This window comes from Simochromis diagramma, unplaced genomic scaffold (genome assembly GCF_900408965.1).
Source record: "Simochromis diagramma unplaced genomic scaffold, fSimDia1.1 OVJJ01000604.1, whole genome shotgun sequence".
NCBI lineage: Eukaryota > Metazoa > Chordata > Actinopteri > Cichliformes > Cichlidae > Simochromis > Simochromis diagramma.
Genome location: NW_024387416.1, coordinates 1,020,316 through 1,035,831, shown reverse-complemented (window position 1 = coordinate 1,035,831; position 15,516 = coordinate 1,020,316). Strand labels below are relative to the sequence as shown.

At 42.4% G+C, this 15,516-nt stretch overlaps 1 protein-coding gene across 2 annotated transcripts in view; it reads left to right on the top strand.

The window, feature by feature from the left end:
- LOC120721800 (phospholipid-transporting ATPase ABCA1-like) overlaps nucleotides 1-15,516 on the top strand; it is a 189,804-nt gene that overhangs the window by 157,372 nt on the left and 16,916 nt on the right. For both annotated transcript variants that reach the window (XM_040012354.1, XM_040012355.1), the window contains exons 43-48: nucleotides 3,090-3,152; nucleotides 4,498-4,604; nucleotides 8,181-8,322; nucleotides 9,267-9,401; nucleotides 10,968-11,071; nucleotides 12,841-12,933. In XM_040012354.1, coding sequence (XP_039868288.1) covers nucleotides 3,090-3,152; nucleotides 4,498-4,604; nucleotides 8,181-8,322; nucleotides 9,267-9,401; nucleotides 10,968-11,071; nucleotides 12,841-12,933 — 644 coding nt within the window. The remainder of the gene's footprint in view (nucleotides 1-3,089; nucleotides 3,153-4,497; nucleotides 4,605-8,180; nucleotides 8,323-9,266; nucleotides 9,402-10,967; nucleotides 11,072-12,840; nucleotides 12,934-15,516) is intronic.

The window sequence follows — 15,516 nt, the reverse complement described above, 5'->3', positions numbered from 1 at the left end:
GGTGGAGTCCTCAGCATAGCATAAAGGAGGTTTAACTAGCCAGAGCTCATATCTAAACCATATGTTAGTTTCAGCAAGTATGCCACCAAAAAATAATACTAAAGTAAGATCACAGCCTATCTAAGATGTTCATATCTATCGCTTTACCCCCTGGTTTATCTTGATGTCTCACATTTGACATTTTTCTGTTGCTAACGATTCTGCTGGCTAGCTTCGTTAGCCATTCAGTGTTATACTAAGTGGGACACTAATTTTGGCTAGCATAAACAGGCTTAGAAATGTAAATGGTAAATGGCCTGTATTTGTATAGCGCTTTTACTAGTCCCTAAGGACCCCAAAGCGCTTTACACATCCAGTCATCCACCCATTCACACACACATTCACACACTGGTGATGGCAAGCTACATTGTAGCCACAGCCACCCTGGGGCGCACTGACAGAGGCGAGGCTGCCGGACACTGGCGCCACCGGGCCCTCTGACCACCACCAGTAGGCAACGGGTGAAGTGTCTTGCCCAAGGACACAACGACCGAGATTGTCCAAGCCAATTACAAGGCGAACTCCGAACTCTTCAGCCACGATCACGATTCAAATGTACTCACTTGAAAAATTGAAGAACAAGTTCCTTTTTGTCCAGATCCAGTAAACCCTGAAAAACATGCTTCCCACCTGTGGCTGAAAACAAGCCATACTTTTAGGTCTTAATAATTTAAACATTAAAAATGTATCAATATTAATCAGTTACTTAGCAGTTCTCTATCCACTGTCTCTTGACACTATTAAATATCTCTTAACTACAGAAGTATAGAGATAATCTCTTTACTCATTGAAACCAATTTCTAATATAATATGTTTTCTGCTCTTATTTGTTTGGTTGTTTGTTTGTTTTTTTGACTGGACCATATTTAGACAAGAAGAGAGTTTTCAGCTAATGATACCGCTGGCTAGCTTGGTTAGCATGTCAGTGTTTTCTAAAGGGGAAGCTAATTTGGCTAGCACAAACAGGCTTAAAAGACATACTCACCAGTGTTGCCAACTTAGCGACTTTGTCGCTATATTTAGCAACTTCTTTTTCTAAAAAGCGACTAGCGACAAATCTGGCGACTTTTTCTGGTGTTATTGGAGACTTATTTATGACGACTTTTTGACGTAAAAACGCGGTATCGCTTTTACTCTCAACAAGCAGCGGGTGCTGCCGTGGGCACCTCGCCCGTGCCAAAGCGCTCACGGGCGGAGGATAGTCCTCCCCCAGCTGCTATCAGGGCAGAAGATGTTCACACCTGTGCGTCCAAACTGCAAATGAATCGCGCATGAGCGAAGCCGCTGCTCCCGCACTGACTGTACCACAGTCAGTTCTTCTTTTACTCTTATGCTGTTTTGTGGATCATGAGGTTTAAAACTACTTATAAACACACACACACACACAAAGTAACTCCACCAGAGTGCCTATTTCGGGTCACTTTTGCCGGTCCAAGCCCGGATAAAGGAGCAGGGTTGGAATTGTGACATTAAAAAGAACAATAATTGCTAAAATAAATTTAATTTGTAGTTCTAAATAAACTCTAAATGCATTTAGGACGTTTTTTACTCACTTTGTCTCTTCCACGATGTTATTTCTCTCTCCAACAACGTAGGTTACAATTATATTAGCATGACCAATTATGCAAATTAGCGACTTCTTGCAACTTTTAGGACAGCCAATAGCGATTTTCCTTACTGAGGAGTTGGCAACACTGATACTCACTTTAGAAACTGAACAACAGGTTCCTTATTGTCTACAACCAGTGAACCTGAAAAAAAGGTCTCCACCTGTAACTCTAACTGGTAACTCAGCTAACCACCCCCAAAGGAAAATATACTTTTAGGTCTTAATAATTAAACAGTAAAAATATATCAGCGTTCACTACTTATTCAGCGTTTCGCTATCTCTTCACACTCTTAATTGTTCCTTACCTTTACTCATAGACCTCAGGTTATAATATAACCATGTGTTCTCAATTTGTTTGAAAAAAAAGAGAAAGAAACCAAATTAAGCAAAATTGTTTTTAGGTACAGAAAGCAACCAAAAAGGGTTTGCTGAAGGCTAATTTGCTGACTTTATCTAGCAAAAATTTAATTTGTATTATTTTTTTAATGTGAATTATTGGTTCAAATATATTTTGTGGTTTGGGATTTTTTTTCAGATTTTGAAAGTTTGAGAACAACTGCCTTACAGTTTTTACTAACCAGCAAATTATCTGTATTTCTTTTGTATAGCTGCTGTAAATCTGTATCATTAGTTTGCTCTCAAGTTTTCATTTTTGGGGAATAAGCCTCAAGTGGCCATTTGAAGAACTGCAGATTTTTACACCTTGACATCAGTTTTGTTTTTCAATCGAGGATGTTGTTGTATGAGCTAAATGTAATTTCACAATTAAGATTCAACCCAAGAACTCCTTGATGCAAGCAGCCGTTCTCCAAAAATGATGAGGTCGTTTAATCTTCCATTTAATTGACAATTTTGTGTTGAGCGGTCTTATTAAACTGGGTTTAAGACTTCTTTAACAGAAAAGATGGCGTGCTTTTTCACCAAGGTCGTCACACTGTATTTCGAGGCCAGTGAATGTGGCCGAATGCGCTGTCCGTGCATAAAATAAAACGCTGGTCATCTAGTGACAGTGTGTTGATGGTTATTGAGGTTGCTAAAGTGGTACTCAAAGTCAAGACAGATTTGCTCATGAATGCTGTCACTGCAGCCACAAATACTCATTTTTATGTCCTCTCCCTCTCTCCTCTGCGCAAGTGTCTAACTTTTTTTTTAATAGCTTTTCCCATCTGGCTCACTCTAAATGTTGCAAATTATCCCTTCTTGTTAAAATTTGTTTCCTTCGCGTTCTCTCACACTCTCTCTCTCTTTTTTCCACCTGCTTCTTCCATCTCACTTCCTCCCTGCTGCTCTGGCCTATCGCTCCATATTTTCTCATGCCATCCTCTTTGCTATCTTTCTCACTGTCTGCTTCCCACACTCCCATTGCCTCCCGCCTTCTCCCTTCTTTCTCTCCTTTCCTCTTGCTGGTTGGTTGATTCATTTTATTGTCTGCTCCCTGCAGGTATACCCTCGGAAGAGCACCCCCGCTGTGGACAGGCTATGTGTGGGCGTTCCTGCCGCAGAGGTGAGCCAGATGCTGCTGTATCACACAAGCACCTTCTCAAGTAGATTGTCTGTTTGCACTTCTCCGTGTTGTGGGGCTTTTTTTTAACAATCGTACTTTTGATTACTTCGCAAAAATCAGTTTCTGCAGAAAATAAAATATGAATGACATGAATTGTCCGACAGTACTGACTCACGAGAGCACGAGGGCATTGAGGGCGAGTGTATTTCTTGACAGTTTGAGAGTGTTTGGCTCAGTGTTTTCTCAGAGTCAAATCAAAATATCTTCCACGCTTCTCAAAGAAGACATTAGTAGGAACAGTGATCTCCTTATAAGGCTTGCTTGTGTAGTCATACTACAGCTAAGCATGTCTCTACTAAAGATACAAGCAGGAAAGAAATGGGTGTTGTGTAGCGGCAGCATGTGGACTCAGTGATTGTTGAGTTCTGTGCACTTGGCAGGAGGAAACCAAACAGGCCAACGCCACGGAGGGAACTGGACAACTTATCTGTGTAAAACTCATTTTATCATGTGGGATATCACACACACACACTCACTGTCACACGCAGCGTAGCGCTAGAAGCTTGATTTAAACATAATCTCAAATGCTGACAGGCTTTCGTGCTCGGCGGGCTTTCCGCTAGTATCCTATCCTCCCTTCCAATGTTGACTCAAAGCCCAATGTAAATGCCAGTGGAATATTGTGATTCACGGGGCTCTGCTGATCACACACTGCATTTCCATGCATTATTTACATCAAGCTTAGCTCTCTGTGCATTTGCAAGCACAGGTCACAAACAAGCAGGGATCAATGAATGACAGAAATCAAATATTTATGTCCGAGCCAGAGCACCTAAGGCGGGTCACATGACCGCGGGGCTCTGCGGGGACAACTTCCTGCCACATGCCCTCTAGAGGGAAGTAAAATCAGCAGCATCAGGAAGAAAAAAAACACAGAGAGAGAGGGTGGTGTTTGTTGTAGCAATTTACAGAGTGAGGAAGAAATGCTTTTGGGAGTGTTTTTTTGTTTAGTTTTTTTTAGTATTTGTTCCTGTGCGCCTGCCGTGTTGATTTACAGTCTTGTTGTTTTGTTTGCACACAGAATATATCAATTTGTTATTTTGCTAAACATCGAAGCAGTCTAGCATGCAATATAAACTGCAGTCCCAGTTACACGCAGCAGACGAGTATTTGCACAGTCTATAGGTAAACTTCATTAAACGTGTTAATGAGTGGTATTTATTATAAAAACCTGCGTGCTGTAAACTGGAAATGTCATCCCAGGCCGGTTTCCCCTGCCTGTTTTTCAATGACACCGTAAACACTGTTTTCCCTAACGGACGCCCCCGCTCATTGTCCCCGCCAGTGTTTTGGCTTGCTGGGAATCAACGGAGCTGGAAAAACCACCACGTTCAAGATGCTGACAGGAGACATCCCAGTCTCCAGTGGAGAGGCCTTCCTAAATGGATACAGGTGAGGCCCTAACTCCCACTAGTGCACCAAGTACCTCATCATAATTAGCCACCTAGGAAGGCTGCTCAGATGGGGATCGAGCTGTATTTTTTTTATAGCTCACATCCTGTTCCACAGCTACATTCATTCTCTGTAATACCGCTTTCTATTTTTCCATCTCCGGCACTCTCACTGTCTTTGTTTTTCCCAGCTATGCAGTTCCACTATCTGTTATACATTTGGCTGTCTCTGCCTCTCCTTCAGCTTTGGTTTTCTCTCCTTACTCTGAGATTCTCAGAAATGCTGAAGACTCGGCTCTCGCCTTTTTTCCCCTCCTTACCTCTTGTACAGCTTACACATATTTCATTCCTTTTCATATCCTCACCCTGCACCCTGCTCTGTTTTTTATGTCTCAGCCTTGCAATATCAGTGGTAAGAAATCTTTGTACATGCCAAAAACAAAAAAAATAAAAAATACCCTGACACTCGAGCACTTGAGAGAAAGAAAGTTTGCTCTTCCTTATTTTTAGGAACAAACAACCGTGTTCCGTTGCCTTGGCGCGCATCTCTTAAGGCGGCACGGCAGAGTGCGGTTGAGCTGCGGCTGTTCATTCGCACGTCTTGCAATTGACTTTGTGTTCAACGAAAAACAAGCGGCGAAGAGAGCAGTGCTTTGCTCAGCAGTGTTTATGTTGATTAATGTAGGTACAAAGGAGATCAGAGAAAAATCCGAGACCTTTAGGGGGAACGAAAACTAAAAAGAAAAGGAAAAACAGATGTGATTACACCCACTCTGTTTTCAGCTCATTATGCTTTCTGTGCATTGGCAAGAACGATTAGTAGAAGAGAAAAGGCAGCTTCTCTTAAATGGAAGTTTATGCTCTCATGGCAGTCGTCCCTCTTGTCAGCATTTGTGGGCTCGCAGAAAATAGCAATGCCTGCATTTAGCATGCTTTTACTGTTCAGGAAAAGCTAGCATGCTAACCGCAGCAGGTGGCTCATTAGCTGCCATTATTTGATGAAGACCAAGAAGGAAGTGGATTACCTCAGTTACCACAGAGACGCTAATGCACATCATCACATTTATAAGTACGTATTTGGGCTAATTAACCCCTCTTGTTGGAATCCTCAGTCTTCAAAGATCATCCAGAGTTTAGAGGTTTTAGTCTCTATACTAAGCTAACAGCAGTGTAGTCTGTGCAAACCCAGTGCCAAAATTGTTGAGATGATGCGTAATATGTAAATAACAACAGAATACAATGATTTGGAAATCCCATAAGCCAAAATTCTATTCAAAATAGAAAACATATCAAGTGTTTAAACTGAGAAAATAAAGTGAAAGCTCCTGACTGCAGGCCAGTTCTGCACTTGGACTCTTCTACTCCAAAGTCATGTTGTTGCAGTATGTGGTTTAAGGTTGTTCTGCTATAATATGCAAGGCCTTGAAAAAGATGCCGTCTGGAGGGGAGCACACGTTGCTCTAAGACCTGTTTATAAAACACAGCGCTGACTGTGTTTTTCCAGATGTGCACGCCAGACTGGATGGGGCCTCTCCTCTTTAGTCTGGCAGACACAGCATCCATGTTTTCCAGAGAGAGCAGTTTTCAACTTTGTCTCCAACCAATTCAGTGAGCTTTGGCTGTAATGTCATTATAGAGCCTTAACCTGCATTTGTGGATCGCACGGTGAACTGAGATAGCACACAGTGATTTCTGGAAGCGCTTTTGAGCACGTGCAGTGATTTCCGTAACAGAATCATACCTGTTTTTAATGCTGTGCCCGCAAGTCTAAAGATCATCTGCAGCCAGTGGAGATTTTTGACCCTGTCACTTACGTACAGAGATTTCTCCAAATTCTTAGGATATTTAAAAACAATTCTGTACTGTACATGGTGATATAGTCAGTGTGTTACAATGTGTCTTACAGCCGCAACTGTTCTAGAAATGTGTTGGTGCCATTAACTTTAAAATAAGCAAATATCTTTCTTAAAATATAACATTTGACATGCTTTCTGCAGCACGCTCTCATGGCAACACGTAACATACTGACACGTGTGACAAATTGTCGGTATGTTATGTGAGCATGGCATGAGAGCCAGATGGAATGAATCTTTACGTCCTCATCATGAATCGCTTTAGATTACACTGTGATCGGGTTAAGGTTATGGTGAGGGCTGGAATGGAGGACTGGAGCCTTAGTTCAAAGCGTCGATTATCACCGCGAGTGCATTCTATTCATTTTAATTGAGAACCCGTAGCGCTTCATAACGACATGGAAAGGTACTTTTCCCGTTACTATGAGACGTGTCGGACAGTGGGAATGGGCATGCTCTGGTTCTATTGTAAACAAGATATGGATTACTGAGATTTGTAAACAATTGTTTTCAGTTTTTATTTACATTTGACAGTTTTTCCAACTTTCTCAGGAATTGTATTTGTATTTCCAAAGCATTTTCTGGCTTATGGCACTTCCCCTCTTGTGGCCAGATGCTGCACATAAATTCCCAGCCTTATTTGTGATGGAAAATAATGTTCAAATTTAGTCCCAAATCCATGATAGATGAAACAGAAAAGCAAAAGTGAAATCATTAATTAGTTATTACTTTTGTGAATATGATTTTCTCTATTGAAAAAAAGAAATACAGTAGAAACCAGGGCATTAAGAGTCTTTAAACTTGGGGCCAAGAGATCCTTTTTACAAATGAAATACAGCCAGACGCTTTGGATAAATCTGACACCGACAGAGCCTAACAGCGGTTAGCTCGGAGCAGCTGTTTAGCTCATAGCGAATCAGTCACTCTTGAAAATGTTATTGCAAAAAAAAAGAAACTTGAACTCATGCGGTGTGATGGTACGTGTTAAGCCTGTTTCATGGATGCTTCTGATTGGAGGTCTGCAAGCTTTAATGTTCATGACATGAAAGAACCCTGAAGCATTAACAGACTTAAATAGTAGCACTGTAGTGGTGCTTTAATTATCAAAGGACTATTGCTCACTGTTATTGTGAACTTTTACTCAGAGCTAGAACTCAACATATAATTAGATTAATGGAGTTTTGGGTTCACAACATGACCTTGTTGAGCTCTAGCGGACTCCAAGCAGCAGGTGAAAGAGATTTCAAGTGAACATTTGTTGAATGTTACTAAGAAAATAAGAGAAAAAAATGCTGCGAAAAACATTTGTTGCTGCTGCTGAAGGTGAAAGTATTAATATAAGAAAATGTTTTCTGTGTATTTGTGTTTGTATTTGATAAAACAGAGAATGTGTGTTGGGGACATTTACTTAAGACTGCAAATACAGGATGTGAAATGAACCCGTCTGCTGCTTTATGATAGTCTGGAGGAATTTCACTGAGGGTTGACTGGCTCACCTCTGTTCCTCTAATTCTTTTAAGTTATTGTGAATATCTGACAACTTTACTTTCTACGCCAGTTTGAATCTTCTCCTCTAAAACCCAGCTTGACGTCTACTTCAGTTATGTTGCTGTTTGCTGTATAGCTTTCATCTCTTTGTGTTTCATAAAGACTGCATGTAATACAGTCTTTAGATATTTTATTAGAAACATGAAGGTCATCCAGCGTTTGTGTTTCTTCCGCAGCATCCGAACTGAGATGAGGTCCGTGCACCAGAACATGGGCTATTGCCCCCAGTTTGATGCTCTCGATGAGCTGCTGACTGGACGAGAGCATCTGGAATTTTACGCCCGGCTACGAGGGGTACCGGCAAGAGAGGTCGCCATGGTAATCTTCTTAATTGAAGCCTTTGTTTCACTCCTGGCTAATGGTGTGCATCACCACATCTGCACCTTGGCTGGTACCAAGTATAGACTAGATAGAAAGCTATTGAAACAGCATCACTATATTTCTTTAGTTTTAGATTATTTTGTTTGTTTGTTTGTTTGCTGCACCGAACAGAGTGCATCTAAAATGCATGTAGGGCAAAGTGAAGTACATGTCAAAGTGATAGATAACCTCTATGAAAGAAGCCATACATAATGAAAAATGGCCAGTAGAAGAAAAGGACCAGCTTGTGGGTTATGGCTCTGCATTATTCACAATGCCCAGTGGTGTGGCCCGCCCTAGGCGGCCTCCCCGCACTCCTCACGCTGCCCGCTTCTCCAGCACTCAGATCAAAAGAGGAAAAGGCTGCCGGTGACCACAGGCCTCAGACCTGGTGCCAGGGCTTTGATGCCTTAGCTTCAGTGCAAAGGGACAGTTCTGTGCGGCTAACAAAGCTCTTAACTTCGCTGCAAAAATTTCCTCACTGCAAATTCTTATTTTTTTTATTTTTATTTTTATTTTTTGCAATGGCAAGTCTCCATCCAAACAAAGTCCCCGTGCCTTATTTGCATAATCAATAAACAAATGCATCCACGTGCATGAAAGGAATTCATTGGTGGTCCTGCAGCCTTCATTTAGTGCAGCATGCACATCCACAGCTCTGGCCACGCTCCTGCTTTCTTGTGTTTGATGAGATGTTGTTGAAAACAGTAAAGTACCTCCACAGACCTGCCATTAAAGTCTCACGGTGACACCAGCTGTCACGCCCTGTCCTTGAAAAACCACACAGCTCACATATAATAGTCAAAATATCATCCATCACGCTATCATGAGTCCAGTGATGGGGCTCAGGTGAACACTCCTCTCAACACCACAATGGCTGCTCTGTTTTCTCTCCTCCATAGGTGGCTGAGTGGGGGGTCCAGAAGTTGGGGCTAGCCAAATATTCCAACAAATCAGCAGGAACCTACAGCGGCGGGAACAAGCGCAAACTTTCTACAGCGATAGCCCTGATCGGCTGTCCTCCAGTGATTTTTCTGGTGAGATTCAGCTTTATTGATATTGTGTATGTGGTGTACAGCATAAGCTGTTTTCTCTTTAAATACACACATGCAGCAGCGTGAATACGACAGGTTAGAACGTCTAGTAAAAGAAGAAAGAATAAGATACTGATCAGACTTGCAAACCCTTACTGAAGGATTTTTTAAAGTAGATTAATTGCGGATGAGCAGGCTGTGCATCTCAGAGGTCACTCAGTGGTCGTGTTTTAATTCAATTTCATTTTCCGGGAAAAAGCACCGGTCCTTTTGGAAAAATGTGGAGCAGACAGAATTGTGTTTGCACATATTAAGTCCTTCTTCATCAGATCTTAAAACCCAGAGCCAACACATTTCCTCACCCGTGGAAGAATAATGGAGGAGTGACCCAGAATGTGCCGCGCCGCCTGTTTTCAATTTATGTGTATTAGGAAGTCGTGCAGTGGCATTATGAGGGACAAACGTCAGCGGCCTTAAGCACTTGGAGCTTCACACGGGCTTGCTTAATTAAAAACCTTTCATTATGATTTTTGCAAAGCTTCTGCAACTCAGTCAGCGTATCACATGGTCTGATGTGATTTCCTGAGCTTTGATGGCAAAATAAGATGTAAAAATCTACACTTTAATGCCTGTTTTCGCCCTCCTTCCCCCCAAAAATGTCTCCAACTATTCAACATTATTCCTGTTTCATTTGCTGCCTGTCAGCTGTAATTAACACATTACTTTGTTTCATTTGCAGCATTTCATTGGATTACGGTGCTAATAATAATTTTATTTAAGTAATGACTCCATCCATGTTAAATTAAAGATGTAAAGGAGTAATCTTTCCAGACGTTTCTGCCTCAATTTGTAAGCTATCAAGCTGCACTGTGCTAAACCTCGAGCCAGGCTAGCCTTCGTTCCAAGTCAGCGGGGGACCCTGTGTTGTCAGCTCCCCGTGTCAATTTCGCCACTGCGCGCGAGCCCAATGAGCCCAGGCGGCCTTGAGGCAGCGCCACATAGAGTTTGCACGGGGACACATTGGGCACGGCGATGGAAATGCCCGTGGGATTTGTGGGATTCTGCTAGCGAGGATAGAACCAGGCGCGGAACGAAGCCAGCCTGTGGACCGAGTACTGTCGATGTCTAATCAGGCATGGACAGACAAGCCCCGAGGAAAAAGAAGCAGCGAGTGACTGAGATGTGTGAGCGTGCGCCGTGCTGCGCTGGTGTGTGCTTCATGTTTATGTTCCCATCATGTGAACATGGGTCTGGTCAGAATTCGCCTTTGTAGTGCAGAGCTTATATAGCTCTCGGTTGCGCTGAGCAGATTCAGCGGCCTTCGGCACAGATTGGACCACAGCTCCAAAAATATTCCCTCTCGTGATGTTTTGATGATGACGATCGGAAAGAGCTTTGTGATACTAGAGCCTAAAAATCCATGTGTTTTTTTCTCCCCCCCTTTTCATTTCATCACTTCTCTGAAATCACACCAATCCACAGCTTACCTGCTTGCGTGCACTGCCTGACAGCTCATTCCTAAAAAAAGCGCCTGGGTGGAACTGACTGAAAGCTTTTTGTTCATTGCAGGATGAGCCGACCACCGGGATGGACCCCAAAGCCCGACGCTTCCTGTGGGACTGCATCCTGAGCGTCATCAGAGAGGGACGCTCAGTCGTTCTCACGTCACACAGGTGCAACATCGCATTTATTTGATGCATTCACACCAAGATGGAGTCAAAATATTTTGACTCTTCACCAGGGAAAGCACAGCACCCAAACAGTCCACCAATGAAAGCGAGCTATAAATATTGTAATTATAATTGATTGGAGCCACACTTTAGTTGAAAGGTATTGTTTCCTGTGTGGCAGTTAATATTGGCTGCCAGAAACACACTGGCTGCTATAAAGCAGTCATGAAGCGTGAGGGCATATTGACTGACTGCCGCTTTTTTTTTCTTTTTTTTTCGCCTCTGTGAAAAAGAGAAACTGTCAATATCAGTGCTGGAGTCTTTTCATTATCCAAGGCTTCCCGGAGCAAAGTTAAGTTTACTATTTCTTCTGTAGCGCTGGCCACCAATTTAAGATATGGCGGGTTTTTTCCTGTCTTTTCTTTTAGCAAAGTTGAAAAATTAAAAGCCACATTTCTCCGGGAAACCCACGACGTTGACGGCCCGAGTCGATATGGAACATTTAACAATTTGCTCCCTGTTTGTTTGACCGTTTACCAAACCCGAGTCGTATGTGAGGCTGGCAGGCAGCGCCTGTGGAATGAATGATTCTTATTACATGTGCTGCTTTCGTGGAGCGTTTGGCGTTTGTCGTCCCGGGCACGCCGGCTGAGCTGCATCCAATCGTCCATGTCATGACCAGGTGGTTTTGTTTTGTTAAGTGGCGCGCTCGCCAGGTTTTTACAAAGTCATAATCCTAATTGCGTCATTCCTCAGAAAGGCATCGCAGGTTCTGCCCCGGATACAAATGACTCGTGCTCACTCGCGACGCCGAGCGAGATAAAAAATTAGAGGGTGAGAACTACAGATGGGCCCTTCGTCTCCCTCTGATTACTGAATTTGCTGTACGCTTTAGATGCTCAGATTTGAACTGTGAGTCAACATGAGTGGGTGAGTGAAGGTGTGAGTCCATGTGGTCCAAAACAAGAGCACTCAGAGAGCGCCGCCCCCTCTGAAAGGAAGGGGCTGTACTTAAACTTTGATGTTTTAAGCTGATGTCAGCATAGGTTATATGGAGATCCCCAATAATGACAACTGCATCGTTTTCATGACTCATTTGTGCTGATGTCAGGAGTGTTAATGGAAACCTAGAGTAGTATATTAAACTTTTTGTGAAGTCGTATAATGTTGCATTAAAAAATAGCATTTTAAAGAGTTCAAACAAAGAAAGTGCTCGTGTCTTCCAATCACTATTATATTGCTTTAAAGTTTAGAGATGATCAAATAGAAACTAAAGCTTTTAATTAATTTGTGTGACCCTGACCTTTGACCTGTGCCCTTGAATCATTATTTTCTCATCTTCACCCATATGGTTGGAGCAGAGTTGGCTAAAAACCTGAGATTTTAAGACTGATTCATGAAGTGAGTGATTTTTAAAAAATCTCTGTCATCACTGTGATGTTGTACAGCTCTCTCCATGCCCTTTCATATGAGATATTACTCAATATGGTTTCTCAATATATTTTTTTTTTAACTTGGGTGCTAACAATGATGGTCATGATCAAATGTTTAGCCAAACTTGGTGCTCGTTACCCTGAATGCCTCGTATATTGTTGTGTAATTTAAAGATGATCCTTAAAAAATCGTGGCTAATCTAAAGTTTTCATCGATTTTCACATTTGGTGTGATCTTGACCTGAGTTTCAGAAGTTAAAGACACAGACAAAGGCATCTGGATTTTTTACAGTTATTTGTTTTTGCTACTTCACGAGTCTCCTCTCTTTCTTTCAATAGCATGGAGGAGTGTGAAGCGTTGTGCACACGCATGGCCATCATGGTAAACGGTCGCTTCAAGTGCCTCGGGAGCATCCAGCATCTGAAGAGCAGGTAAGGGATGTTTTGGGGGTTTTTGCCACTAAAACAAAGACGGAGAAGAGGAGAAAGAAATAAACCGCAAAAATCTTTGAAGTAACTTGAGTTGAGATGAAAGAAATCGCTGTCTCCCACTGAGGCGCTCTGTTATTTATACTGTGTATATAAATAACACAAAACCGTGTGTATTGATAATAAAAAGAATATAGGAGTAGATTTACGTTTTTAAGGAAGAATGAGAAACCTTGCTTATACTACTTGGATGGTTTCATTAAGAAGGAGCTCAAGAGGAGAGCCACAAAAATGAACATTCGCTCTCGTGCTGCGATGCTACAAATGTTAGGCAGCATGTTCGTCAGGGTGCTGCTAGTCGACAGGGCTGACCGTACTGATGATACTAAAACTTCAGTGTTGATAGCAGTAATGCATATAATGTATGATAATCTGAAAAATTAGTGTGTGATTGCAGTTTGTATAGTTAAGGCTACAAACTCTGTCACTGTCTTCATGCATCATAATTTTGCCAAAAAAGACGAAACACAAAACACCAAGTCATGGATGATTTGACTGACAGATTATAGATATGACAGAAATACTGTTACTGTGATTGTTTTTCATTCCATCATAAATGTGAAATGACTCATTTGTAATATGTTTGCTTAGTTAATCATGTTTGATTTAGCAGGTAAAAATAAACACATGTTAATGCTGTAAACGACCCATAGCCGTAGAGTTCCAGTATGTGGTGACGTCCTCTTCTCATCGCCTTCATTTCATACCTTGATGTAGTCTTTCTCTTTTAAATTTTCTCCATATACGCACTCATCAGCCACTTCTTTAGGTATACCCTTTCATTTGCACGTACAAATATCCAATTAGCCAACCACATGCTCGCAACTTAATGCATTTAGGCATGCAGCCATGGTTAAGACGGGATGCTGAAGTTTATCCTGAGGGTGAGAATGGAGGAGAATGGTGATTGAAGAGAGTTGTTGGTCCTGAGTGTTTCATAAACTGCTGATCTCGTGGGATATTTCCACACAGCCATCTCTAGGGTTTACAGAGTCTGAAAATGAGAACATATTCACTGAGCAGCAGTTCTGCCGCTTGATATCAGACAGCAGAAGAATATGGACAGACTGCTTTAAGCTGAGATCAAGCAAGTCATTTCTCAAATAAACACTTTTTTTAACCTCTCCACATGTCACCAAAATTGGACAACAGAAGGTTACAGAAACGTTTCCTGATCTGATGATTCTCAATTTCTGCTGCCGTGATTTTGGCACAAAAAAACATGAAAGCATCATGTTATTGGCGGTGTAATGGTATGTTGTACCATCTTCTGATGGCTGCTTCCAGCATGATAACTGTGCACCGTGTTACAAAGCTTAGATCATCTCAAAATGGTTCACTGTACTCACAGTCATCCAATAGCGCACCTTTGGCATGTAGTGGAAGAGGAGATTCACATCGTGGATGTGCAGCACCTGTGTGATGCTGTCATGTCAGTATGGACCAAAATCATGCTGTGAAGAATTGAGGCTAATATGAAGGCAAAGGGGGTCCAAAGTGGTACTGACAAGGTATAGGTGTAGAAAACGTGGCTGCTGAGTATATACACATCTGCGATCATGATTATGATGATATTTACCCATAGTAACCGTGAAAGCTCTAACCTCATATATTCAGACAGAAGACTAAGTAGTCGTTTATTTTCCATATTGGCTGCACTGTATTGATTTTACCTGAAAAGACGCAGTCACGTATGCAGGGCTGGCGTTTCCGTTCCAGATCTTTCGCCATTACCTCAAATTCACGTTTGTTCCTCTTCTCGCACATTCTGTTTCCGTCGTCTCTGTCCTTATTCACAGCGTGAGCGGCCATTGATATTCGTCAGGGCTTTTAATGGGTTTCTTACATCTCTCCATCATAGATATCCCCTGCTGTTAACTCTTAGCGCTCAGGTCTGCTCTCTGATATTCATCTGACATTTTCCAAGTCCAGCACGTACGCCCCGAGCCCTGCATGTAACAGTGAGGCCAATCCATTACCTTAGCTACAGTGTTGTGACATTATTATTACCACTCCTTTGTGCAAGCTGGTAACTGGAAGAACATTACACACACACACACACACACACACAAGCACTGCATTCATGACAGGAATATGTCGTGGCAATCTCTGGGTGCAGGGAAAGATCAATACACCTGGGATGAGGGGTGGAGCAGACCATTTTTCAAGTTGTGCGGGGGATTAGCAGAAACGCCTGCAGGAGCAAGGAGGGGTCACCGGTGTCAAGGGTATTTCCTATCAAGTATGTTAATGTCATACAAAACATCTGGGCTTTTAGATCACCACGGGGAGGGAATAGGTAGATTATAGATGGTGATTAAAAAAAAGAGTGAGAATTGGGGGTGATAGGAGCTAAGAGGCAGAGGACCGGAGAGGGAGAGCAATCAGGCCCGCCCAGATGTTCGTTGATCCTGCGTGTCAATTGCATCCTGTCGGTAGGGGCACGGGCAGGGTGGGGTAAATAATGCATGAACTGCACAGGAAGTATAGGACGGGTAAGAGCCTCCAGAGCATGGGTGGAGTCTG